The sequence below is a fragment of the Pelodiscus sinensis genome, chromosome 7 (assembly GCF_052426305.1).
Source record: "Pelodiscus sinensis isolate ZL-2025 chromosome 7, ASM5242630v1, whole genome shotgun sequence".
In the NCBI taxonomy this organism is placed as follows: Eukaryota; Metazoa; Chordata; order Testudines; family Trionychidae; genus Pelodiscus; species Pelodiscus sinensis.
In genome coordinates this window covers 36,665,489-36,678,461 of record NC_143058.1, presented here as the reverse complement: position 1 = coordinate 36,678,461, position 12,973 = coordinate 36,665,489, and the positions used below count along the sequence as shown (strand labels likewise).

The following is a 12,973-nucleotide window of genomic DNA, read 5'->3' as shown; positions in this document are numbered from 1 at the left end:
CTATCTCTGCATACTTTCTATCATAGGCTGTAAGTTAAAAAGATGCGGAAATTATGAATTTGATTCAGCCACAGATTTTGATTCTGAACTATCCCAGGAGCTTAAGGTTGGTCCATCTCAAGACAGTTCAGCCTCTGATTGGAAAATTTTCTTATGAATTATAGCCAGGAACTGCTAATCTGAGGAAGGAGGGTGGGATTCCCTAGTTTCTCAAATAAATCCTGGACAGAATTGCATTGGACTGCAATTAATCAAACACGGTATTTAGCGAAATTAGGAAAATTATTGATTTCTTGGCTCACGTCAGACTTGGTTTGCAAACAATGTTAGGCTTTTGTTTTGGATTTTGCTCATTTTCAGTAGAAATGGGAAGCCTCATGAGACTTTTTAAAATATATTGTCACATTCTTTCTTTTCTTTTTTTCCTCAGTGTCCTGAATTTCTAGACCTTGAGAAATCGAAACTTAAATCCAAAGAATCCCTCTCAAGTGGAGTGCATCTTAACACAGCCTCAGAAGATAATTTGGCTGCTTTTTTAGAACAAGACCATGACCAGTCTTTAGAGTTTCACCCACAGCATTGTAAAACTTACCTCCATTCCATTAGGCATCCTTCCTTGCCAGATTCTTCCCTAAACACTATAGGAATCTTGGGTCTTCATAGGCATGTTTCTGATCCTGGTCTTCCTGGGAAGTAAATCCTTTTATACTATTACTTCACATACAATGTAAGTGCTTTTAATGGCTGTTTTTCCTTTTTTTTTTTTTTTTAATTTAAATCCTCTATACTTGACTCAGGGGCTACAAGAATATACCATTATATGCAAAAGTACTGTATATTTTCCTAAAATTGAAGCTTGTACGGTAAAGTTGAGCAGTTACGATGTAAATATATATATATACTGTATGTTCCAAATGTAAAACTGCCAGCATTCTCAAGGCACCTTATATTTTTTAATTTTTTTAAAAACACATGCATGTTCTGAAATTTATGTTGCATGGAAATTATCATTTACTACTTTCACTGAAATGGTTCTTTATTGGGGATTTGCCTTCAAATCAAATAAGAGGCCAGGTGATGATGGTAATTCACACAGTCATAACTCATACTTCACTGAGGTATTCTAAATTCAAGCAGAAATCTTTTTCCTATTCGCTTTGAAAAGATACATACAGTCAATGGTCATCATTATTCTGCTTATAGCAAGAGTAAGAGAACAGTGTCTAATGGATTCTAAAATATTAAGATATAATACAGAAAGCAGCCTCTTCAAAGCAAATTGAAGTAGGTCACAGTTTTAACAGAACAATGGTACTACACAATGGGAAAGTATCATCCCTGATTGCAACCTCAAGATCATACCAACTGAATAATTTGTTTTCAATATTTTGGGCTTTTTTATTTTTATCCTCATCATGCTTAAAAGGTTGGCTGTCGTAAACAGCCAGGTAGTTCTCATCTGTCACCCAAACATAATCAAATGCAATAAATATAATTTCTATGTAATTGAGAAGACTGTGTTCCTTTTGTTCAGAGCAAACTACAAACAACCTGTATGATTAAAATATTTACAAGTTTTCTTTTTATAATTATCATAATTGTTTGTGATACCTCTTTTTACCTATTGGTCCCTCCATAGAGAGCTAGAGAATATATATATATATATATACACATGCATATCTAGTGCATATGTGTGTATACATATACACATACAGGCAGTCCCCGGGTTACGTACAAGATAGGGACTGTAGGTTTGTTCTTAAGTTGAATCTGTATGTAAGTCGGAACTGGCGTCCAGATTCAGCCGCTGCTGAAACTGACCGCCAGTTCCGACTTACATACAGAATCAACTTAAGAACCCCAAGCGTCCCCAAGTCAGCTGCTGCTGAAACTGATCAGCAGCTGATTCCAGGAAGCCCGGGGCAGAGCAACTCTGCCTCGGGCTTCCTGTAGTCAGCGCTGGTCAGTTTCAGCAGCAGCTGACTTGGGGACACCTGGGGCAGAGCAGCTGGGATGCTGTTGGGTTGCTCCAGTAACGCCGCTCCTCGGCGCTACTGGACCAACCCAGGAGCACCCCATCTGCTCTGCCCCAGGCGTCCTGATTCAGCCACTGCTGAAACTGACCAGCAGCAGCTGAATCAGGACACCTGGGGCAGAGCAGCTGGGGTACTGGTGGGTTGGTCCAGTAGCGCCCAGAGCGGCGCTGCGGGACCAACCGGCAGCGCCCCAGCTGCTCTGCCACAGGTGTCCGGAGAAAAGCCTAGTCTGCTGGGGGGGGAGGGCGTACTAGCTGCGCCCCCTCCCCCCCACCCCACCCCAGCAGACCAGGAAGACGCGGGCGGCGGACAGAGATGCACCGCGGTCCCGCCGCCTGGGTCCTCCATGGCTTTGCTCCCAGTCTCCCTGGAGACCAGCAGACCAGGGAGACGGGGAGCAAAGCCTCTGAGGACGCCAGCAGCGGGACAGCCGCGGGGCATCTGGGCTGTCCCGCTGCCGGCTTTCCCGAGGCTTTGCAAAGGCTCGGCTTCCCCGAGCCCCTCCGCAGCTTTGCTCCGCGTCTTCCTGGTCTGCAGACCAGGGAGACGCGGAGAAACCCCCGGAGTACACGGGCGGCAGGACCGCGAGGTCCCGCAGTCCGTGTCCTCTGGGGCGAGCCCCGTTCGTAACTGCGGATCCGACGTAAGTCGGGGACTGCCTGTATATGTAATGTATATGTATATACATACAAATATGTGTGTATATAGCTACACATATGTGAGTATAGAAATATATATATATACATATGTACATATGTAAAGTCACTTTCAGGTACAGTTGTAAACTTTCTTATTACAAAACAGGTAATCTTGTGTCCAAAGCTGACTACACTAGAATAAATTGAGTTAAGGTCCATAGGCTTTAAATACAGTATGTACTGTAAATGCATAATGCTTTGTCAATACTTAGATTTAATTTTATTAAAATATTATACTGCTTCAAATATTGTGTTTGTTTTAGAAAGGACTGACCTTTTTTTTACTGTTTTCTAAAGATGGTCACATGATTTTCTAATCTTAAACATAGCTTTAAAGTAGAGATCCCCTGGGAGAGGAACTCTGCTGATTTTTGAAAAAGCAGACATAGGCAGGTTACTGGGTGGGGGTATGTCTACACTACCCCGCTAGTTCGAACTAGCGGGGTAATGTATGCATACCACACTTGCTAATGAAGCCCGGGATTTGAATTTCCCGGGCTTCATTAGCATAAGCGGGGAGCCGCCATTTTTAAATCCCCGCTGCTTCGAACCCCGTGTAGCGCGGCTACACGGGGCTCGAACTAGGTAGTTCGGACTAGGGTGCCTATTCCGAACTACCGGTACACCTCGTTTCACAAGGAGTAACGGTAGTTCGGAATAGGACCCTAGTCCGAACTACCTAGTTCAAGCCCCGTGTAGCCGCGCTACACGGGGTTCGAAGCAGCGGGGATTTAAAAATGGCGGCTCCCCGCTTATGCTAATGAAGCCCGGGAAATTCAAATCCCGGGCTTCATTAGCAAGTGCGGTATGCATACATTACCCCGCTAGTTCGAACTAGCGGGGTAGTGTAGACATACCCTGGGTGTTTATAATTTAAACTATAACCCAATGGGAAACTAGGTCCTAGAAACGCTAAGGACTAATGCAACAGCAATTGCCCCTCATGGTATTGGGCACAGGTTCTGATGCACTTATATCAGTGTCTTCATAGATTGTATACGTTTCAGAGGGGTAGCCGAGTTAGTCTGTAACAGGAAAAAAATTAAAAAACAACAAATACTCTAGTAGCACCTTAAAGACTAACAAAACATGTAGATGGTATCATGAGCTTTCCTAGCTACAACCCACTTCTTCAAATGACTAGAGTATTAGAAATCCAGAACCAAGAATAAATAAGGGAAGGGAGAGGGCAAGAGGGGAAAAAAAGAGGCAGTGAGTAGATTGTTCAAGTAGTTACAAGAGGCTGATGAGAACAATTAGCACCTCCATTGTTTGGTTGGTTGGTTAAGTCATTAGGATGTGGAAGGTAGTGTGGGAGCCAGCCAATGTCTCTATTCATTCCATTCGCATAAGAATTAAACTTGTAAATGAAGTTAAGTTCCAACCTTTCCCTGTGTATTTGGCTTGTGGAGCTGGCCTGAAACAACAGGTTGACTTGGAGATCCATTAATGAGTATCCAGGCAGGTTAAAGTGTTCTCCAACAGGTTTCTGTGTATTGCCTTTATGGATATCTGATTTGTGTCCATAAATATAGTGTGATTAATGGCTGCTTTAGTCATCTCTAGCTAGCAGATAAACACAAGAGACTTCACCTTTCTCCCCTTATCCTAGTGTAACACTATTGATTTCCATTGGGTTGTTCTAAACTTTATCTGTGTGTACAAAAATCATATTTAATTTACTAATCTATACTGTTGCAAGTGAAAAGAGAATCAGGTCCTTTGCCTATGGGATCTGATTCTCCTCTTGCTTACTTCAGTATTATATTAGGAGTGAAAGGTGTGGGTGTCCTTACCTCCCACAGTAGTCATAAGGTGTGGTGTTGATGGTTTCGTGCCTTCGATGACTGGACCCTAAGTGAGCTCAGAATCAGGCTCATGAGAGTCCCTGAAATGAGACAGGCGCTGAACAATGAGTAAATATCCTCTACCTTCACCTTTTTGTGCTATAAGAGTTCATGGTATCTACTTTATCTTAATGAGGCAACCATCTGCTAAATGTTAACACTTAGTACCGAGTACAAACAGTACAATTTCTAGCAAAACCACAAATGCTTCTGTAGATTAAAGATAGACTGATTTAAATTAAGAATTTAATTATGGAAAGGAGGTAGAATTTAGCAAATACATTTCATACTTTAAGTCTCCACAATCATGTAGAGGGACCCACTGTAACACACAAGTGTGGGGCAGCTCAGAGGAATACAGCTATTTTGAAATAGATTTGAAATAAGATACACAATTCGCATAACTCAAATTGCATATCTTATTTTGAGTTTAGGGTGCTGTGTAGATGTACCGTAAATGTGTAGAGCATCCCATCTGCGTGTGTATGCAGAGTAGACTCCCTGGGGACAGATAGCCATGACTATGTCCTTTACAGACCCATTGGGTCACAGTGTAGGAATTGAAAAGTCATTAGTCTCACCGTGGTGCTGTATTAAGTGAGGAAATCCATGAAAAGGAAGAAGTCCTTTTACTGCATGAAAGGACAGCTGACTCCACAATCTCTGTGAAGTTCCACCTAAGCTAGTTTCATCTATGCTCCACAATCCTCTATCTCTTTTAAATGGGATGATTCCTAACAAATTCCAGTTTCCCTTGGAGAGATTTCATGTCACTCTGTAGCCTCCTGTAGGATTTCTCCAGGATTGGGCAGTTTTCAGATTTTTTTTTAATCACTTTACATAGTTATAATATTAGTTACTACAACATTCACCTCATGGATGCTCCTTTATTGCTACTTGCCCCCTTTCAATCTTACTTTAATTTAAACTACACTCTAATTGCCTGTTTTATTCTTCCCACATTGAAGGCAATGAAAGTTTGCCCCTCACTTTAATGGGATCTAGGTGAAGTCGCAAATGTACTTAAAAAACAAAGATAAAAAGTGGTCAATTCTAAGTGTTTTTGAAATTCCAATCTTCCAATCTGCCTGGCAACTGGAGGTCGGGGAAGATCCAGCACTTGTTGTATTTGAATGAGCCCATCCATAGAATGGTTTCAGTAGCACTTTCCTGGGGCCACATTTATCTTTCACAATTTTCTGTAAAAATTTCAATTAGACTCTGTCATTTTATTTTCTTAAATAAATTAAAATTCACCAGTTGCAAGGAAGTATCCTAGAAATTCACAAATAGCTAATACAAGTTAAATCAAAGAATGTTTAAATATAATCGACCAGCTGGTTTAAATCTGCACAGCTGTCCATGAAATTACACTGACTTACATCATCTGACACAAAGCTGACACAGAGTTTAAAAATATCATTCATGCTTGTATTCACATGCAAGTGCTAAAGACTAGGCACAGGAAACTATGTTAAAAGAACATTATTTGTGTTGCAAAATCAGAAGTAAGAAAATATCAGAATTAAAATTTCTCATGCAATCTTAATTCTCCCCAACTGTGCCTATGCATTATGGTACAGTCTTTAATTGCATGATCATATCCTTTGTTTTTCACAGGATGCATTTTTCATTCAGTGAACATTTTCTCTGAGTCTCTAGTGAATTCTTATTACATTAAAATATTTTACAGCATATATATATATATAAAGGGCTTGTCGAACCACAGCGAGCCCTGCTCGCCAGCAGCGTTGTCCGAACCCGGCTCTTCCGGGTTGCAATCTACTCGCCACGGGTGAGTAGATTGCATTATTTGTCGAGCCCTGTATATAATGATTATCCATTTAACAGGGTTTTACTCAAAATTAAGGGTATGTCTACACTACAGCGTTATTTCAAAATATCTATTTTGAAATAGCTTATTTCGAAATAACGTGTCTACACACAAAATACATTTTGAAATACCTTTTTGCTGAATTGCATTTAAGGCCGGCCAGAACAAGGTCCGGCAGGGCATCAGGACAAGGAGTTATGTTGTATGGCTGCTGCCTAAGGCTATCTGAGGCCTGTGCTTAAAGGCACCCCCCCCTACACAGCCAGTTCTCAGGTTTCGCTGCTTGCTTGCCTATCTCGATGAGGAACAGCAAAGCATTTTGTCTCTGCGTGCTCTGGTTGCCCTCACTCGGAACACCACAGCACTCTGAAACATGGAGCTAAAGCTGCCCCTGGGCACTCTGGTGCTTCTCTTGGACACGTTGCTGTGAGTCTGACTGCACTTTCTGCAGGCTGCCATCCAGGAGGTCCATCGGGGGTCTGTCAGTATCCAGGAGGCCCTGCAGGAGAGCTTCCACCCTGAGGAGCACTAAGAGCCTCCCTGGTCTGCCCCACTGGGGGCTTGTGCCTCATTCTTCCCTCATGTCCTTCCACTTATCCCTCCCTAACCCCCCTTCCTGATGTAAAATAAAATACACGTATTTTCATGAACACAAACTGTCTTTATTTAACAAAACTGGGGGGAGGGAATGAAACTCTGGTGAGACTGGAGAAAGGAGGCAGGAGAAGGGAAGAGAGAGGGTGGAAGAGGGGAGAGGGAAACCTGGGAGGAGGGAGCTAGAATGGGGAAGCAAGGGGAAAAAAGGGGAGGGGAAGCTTAGGACTCAGGATTGGGGGTCTTGCTGGACCAACTTGATTTTCATGTGAACCTGCTCCTGGGTTCGCATATGGCCTTTGGTAGCCAGGCTAGCAGCTATGCTGCCATAGACGGCCATATTCTTCCATCTAGTACAGAGATGGTATCCCCCCCAAACCTGAATAAGGTCCATGATCTCCACCCTGGACCAGGAAGGCGCCCACCTTCTCTGGGCCCTTGCAGGCTCCTAGGAGCTGGCAGACTGCTCCTGGGGAGCGGTGGAGGGCTGGCTGCCAGTGGCTTGCTGTCTCATGTTTTGGGGCCACTGGGTCAGGGGCAGTGACTGCTGGCTCTGGGCTGGCAGGCTTGGAGCTGGCACAGGCACTGTGGCCAGAGTCTACCCCTTTAAGGGTTCTGGGGAGGGGGGAGTGTTCTTGGTTGAGGCTGGAGTAGCCACCAGGGCACCCTGGGAAGGCTGTAGGACCTCTATTTTGAAATAAACACTTATTTCGAAATTGGCATTATTCTTTGTGGAATTAGGTTTACCAATTTCAAAATAAGCTATCCGCTATTTCAATTTAATTTTGAAATAATGGAATGGCTGTGTAGATGCTAGGATAGTTATTTCAAAATAACTTCGCTGTGGAGACATACCCTAAGGGAAGAGCAAAACTTGCTGGTGTATTAAACTAACAGTCCCCTTGAAGGAAAACTTAATTTTGCAGCCTTCTTAGGCCTTATGTGTATCTGTAAAAATACATGGAAACACCATTGTATTCTTTTTGTTCTTATTTCAGTGCCCACCCTTTTCAGTCCATCTTTTATCCTGTACTCCTCCTTTGCTTTTGATACCAATTAAGGAGAAATAATGTCTCAATTTTAGTTATTTAGAGTATAGATGGTGGCATGGCTTCTTCTATTTGGCTACGATTGATGTCAGCTAATTTCTGTTAAACACACATATTGGTAGGGATGAATTTATGCAGCAAAGTTCAAATCTGGATGAGATCTAAATTTGAGAATTTTGGATTAAGCCCATCTCTGTTTAAGGAATATGGATGGAATATTATTTAGAATCGTCAATATGGCAGGAGAGGAGCACAGCTTCTACAGTGAAATCTGGATGTAAACGCTCCATCATAAACTTTCAATTATTTACAATATTAGTTATTTTGAATATTCCTCCATCTTGAACATGAGTATATACAACTATTTTTTAGCCTGATTTGTCTTTCTCTGAATTGGGAATAAGTAATTCCAGGGAAGTTACAAATACCAAAATTTACACCAGTTTCAGGGTATTCTACAATGCACTTTTGGTGGTAAAACTTCTCTCAGTCAGAGGTGTGAAAAAATACCATCAGACCAATATTTTCCTGACAAAAAGCGCCCATTGACAAAGCTACTGTTGCTTGTTGTGCATGGTTTTATTTTGCTGGCAAAGAGTGGCTACATGGGAAATCTTACAGCTCTTATAAGGCAGGGCTACTCAACTTTGGATGCCCAGGGATCCACAATGATACTCACAGCACATGCCAAGGGCCACAACTTAAATGTGGTTACATATACATGCAAATATATGCAAATAGCTTATTTCACACTGATGGGTATGAATACAAAGATTAAGCCTTGGCGCCGGACCCAAAGATGGCCCGTGTGAGCAAGTCAGCACCTCTTAGGCTCTGTCCACAAGGCTAAGCAGCTAACACTTCCCACAATGCTCCAGCGATCCTGGCACCTCCTCCCTGGGGGCTGGAAATGCCAACACTCTACACCCATCTGTTCCAGCCAGTCCGTCTGCTTGTGTCTTTCAATGCTCACCCAGCCTGGGAGATGCCTTGCCATGGTGGAGCGTGTTCCCAGTGGAGGCCATATTCAGAGGATCCCACCCATGGGCCACATGTTGAGCCCGGCTTAAAGCCAAACAACACTACGGGCCACAAACAAACGGGCCATCAAATGTTGAGTAGCCCAGCTGTAAGAAGTGAATCAGGTCCATCATGTACATAGTATTCAAAATATAACACATATTTTGTGTTTACATCTATATCTATTCATGCACATATTATGTAATCTATAACTCATTGGCAGTTTGCTATTTTCAGAAAACATTCAGTTTGTTGATGGACTTTATGATGTCATTATTTAACAATATTCTGACTTTTTCAATATCTGTAAGGTTTGTTTTATGTCTTAAGTCATGAAAACTCAAGTAGTTTCTATGCTAATTTTCCTCATTGAATAATGTATATGCTTTCTTCATATGCACTAAATAATCAAAATAACTCCAAACCTAGATATATATTTGGAGATTAATAATTTGACTTCAGTAGCTATATAGTGGTTCTTAACTTAAAGGGACATTGCAATCTTAAAAATTCTTTTAATTTTACTAATGGCATATTGTTAAAATTGCTTTTTTTATTATTTAAAATTGATAGTGAGCCTTTAATACCAAAACAAAGTGTTGCCCCAAAACTACATTTCCCAGAACGTATAGTCCCTAAGGCTAGTATACACCAAACATTAAAAATCTTAAAAAGGGTGTAATCAAGTATTTCACATTGGTTTTAATGAAAGCCACATATTTAAAATTTGACATGGCTTACAGTTTTGGCCCTGGAGAAAGAATGAGTGGGAAAGACAGTATTTTTGACATTTTGAAAAGCAGAAAACAAAACCCAGTTTAGAAATGCTACTGACACCAAATACTTATGGTATCACTCAATTGTTTTACTCGTATCAGGTGTGAAGCTTTGCTGCCTTTTATAATGGAAGTAGGAAAGTATCTGCAGTGGTTTTTTGAAGGCAAGGAATGACATAATTGACCAAAGCAGATTGAGAGTCTCCAGTCTTTAAATATCACCTGTATGCAATGTTATGTGAATAAAGTAATTTCTTTTGTATGCACAGATGTTTTTCCAAGATTGTGTTAAGGGCAATATAATCTGCATACATAATACATTTTTGCAAGAACATCTGAAAATAACTGTAAATAATAAATGTACACTATAGTGTAAAACTGGTTGCAAAAATGTAATAAATAATTGAAAATGGTGTATTGAGAATAAAGTACATACAAAAATTAAGGAGGGAAGAACCGGATCTTTCTTAGATAGTTTGGCTAGTTATAATAGAATAGTATATGAGAGAATAAGGCAATTTCAAAGATTTAATCAAGTGTTTTTGCCAGTATGGAGCTATCAACTAAATAAGATAGAAGTTAGAAAAAATCAGGTTTTGTTTTTTTTCATTAAAAATGTTACTACTGTCTAACACTGAGGATATAAACTTAGGCTGTGTCTAGACTGACAAGTTTTTCTGCAAAAGCCGTTGCTTTTGCGGAAAAACTTGCCAGCTGTCTACACTGGCCGCTTGAATTTCCGCAAGAACACTGACGATCTCATGTAAGAAATCAGTGCTTCTTGCGGAACTACTATGCTGCTCCCGTTCGGGCCAGTGTAGACAGCTAAGATTTGTTTTGTGCAAAAAAGCCCCAATCATGACGTGTCTAGATTGGCACAGATGCTTTTCCGAAAAAGTGTTTTTGCGGAAAAGCGTCCGTACCAATCTAGATATGCTTTTGCGCAAATGCTTTTAACAGAAAACTTTTCCGTTAAAAGCATTTGCGGAAAATCAAGCCAGTCTAGACGTAGCCTTTGTGTTACAGGATGGTAACGTGCTTTACTGATTTATCAAGGGGCTCCTACAAAACATTTCCATGTAGCATGGCATTGACATGCTATTGTACCAGGGGTGTCAATATTTGCAGAGAGGAAGGTTGAGAGACTGGGATAGTTATTCATCTGATCAATATAAAATAAAAGCTTTAATTTTTTTTAGTTTAAATAACTAAAGGGACAGAGAATGCCACTGTGCAAAAATCGTAGCTAGGACTACCAACTTTCTACTTATGCAAAACTGAACACCCTGACCATGCCCCACAATCTTCTCTAAGACTCTGCCCCTGCTCACTCCCATCCTCCCTCCCTCTGTTGCTTACTCTCCCCAGCCTCTCACTCACTCACTGAGCGGGCTCAGAGTATTGGAGTGCAGGAGAGAGTGAGGCTTCTGGGCTGGAGGGTAAAGTATTTGGGGACTCCAGGCAGAGGCAGGCTGTTGAGATGTGGGAGGCACTGGCTGGGCTGACGATGTAGATTCTGAGGTGGGGCCAGAAATGAGGGACTCAGGGCATAGGAAGAGGCTCTGGCTGAGTGCAGACACTGGGGTTGGGGGGTATAGGGTGCAGGAGGGTGCTGCAGGCTGGGACTAAGGGGTTTGGAGGGTGGAAGAGGTATCAGAGCTGGGGCAGGGAATTGAGGACAGAGGAATTGAGTCTCTGCTGTCAGTCATTTCCAGTAGGGACGATTTATCCAACAGGTGGAGCAGAGGTGAGGGTCACAAACTGGTAAATCACCCTCTGTCCTTTGATATGGAGGCAGAATTTGAAGGCAGGTCAGAGGTCACCTGCAAATTACTGAACTAGAGCATCTCAGTGGTAGTGCAGCCTTTGCTTTGAAGTGATCCCTTCTAGACTGTGTTAGCAGAAAATAAACACGAATATAAAATGCTGTAGCCAAGTGGGGCAATCAGTGAATGAAGTCACCCCTGCCAGTAGAGATTTCCATTGTCCTGAGTTAGCTAAACAGAAAGATCAGGCTGCCATACCAGGAACCTTTTTCCCATTAGCCCAACTTTGCTCTTGGGGTATGCCCATACTCCAAAGGAGCATGTGCCTGCTACCTCAAATAGACACGTTACCTCTACTTTAACAAATATACAGTAGTGTTGCCACTTGAGTACAAAACCATCTGGAACTCCTGAGGATCTACTCAGGCAGCTGGCACCTGTGCTGCTATTTTTAGTATGTTAGCTTGAGCAGACCTAGTGCAGCTACCTCCTGCAGCTGAGGAGTTTGCACCCATAAACCTTAACCACAGCTGTACTTTCCTAGTAGTCAGAAAGGGTGTATCTTCCATAAATGTACCGAAGAGTCTAGCCGATCTTCTCCGTTAGTGTAGCATTCACCTTACCTTGTATGAAACCACAGTGGTTCCAGTCATCCAGCTGCCTGAGACCTAACAGCCATAGATTAGTAGCAATGCTATTTATATTAGGAATGTTCTCCTCCCTAATCTTTTGCAGAAATAATGCCACAACATGACACAGAGCTAGCTACTAAATTTAGATTAGGAATACCAAATAGTACAATTGGTTGAAGAGTCCTCAGCCCACTGCTTGGTGGAAATCCCCCAGTTTTGACTTTATTAACAAGGGAAGATTTTGGCCCAGACTTACAACTAGTATTTGCAAAACAGGAAATATTGCCTGATTCAAATTTTGTCTGATCAGTGTGAACAGACTAAAGTGAGTTTGCCATATAAACTGAGCAAAGTGGTAATCTGCTATGAACTGTGACTTCTGTATTCAAATGATGGCCACTTCATTATCACTCAGAACAGGTCTGTGCGTCATATCTATGCACTTTGCTTTTTGCTACTCTTTACACAAAGTAGCACTGCAAACAAAACAGCTGTGGGCAACGTACCATGTCTCATGCTGCAACACAATTATTTAAATTTCTCTAGCAGAACTAAATTCTTATTTACAGCCAAGCAAATCCCGCTAAAGGAAAGAATGTAATTGAAGTCAGAATTTGGCCTATTTAATCCATACTGAATCTTTGTGATTATGAACTAGGAAAGAACCCAGCATAGCTTTCTAATGCCAGGTGGAAGAAGGGGGGAGTCAAAGAAGATACTG

The 12,973-nt window shown here is 41.8% G+C and overlaps 1 protein-coding gene across 1 annotated transcript in view; it reads left to right on the top strand.

Annotated features, from left to right (window-relative positions):
* Positions 1-1,817, top strand: part of KCNH7 (potassium voltage-gated channel subfamily H member 7) — a 410,475-nt gene extending 408,658 nt beyond the window's left edge. The window contains exon 17 of the mRNA XM_089779738.1: positions 431-1,817. Coding sequence (XP_089635864.1) covers positions 431-697 — 267 coding nt within the window. The 3' untranslated portion in view covers positions 698-1,817. The remainder of the gene's footprint in view (positions 1-430) is intronic.
* The last annotated feature ends 11,156 nt before the right edge of the window (positions 1,818-12,973 follow it).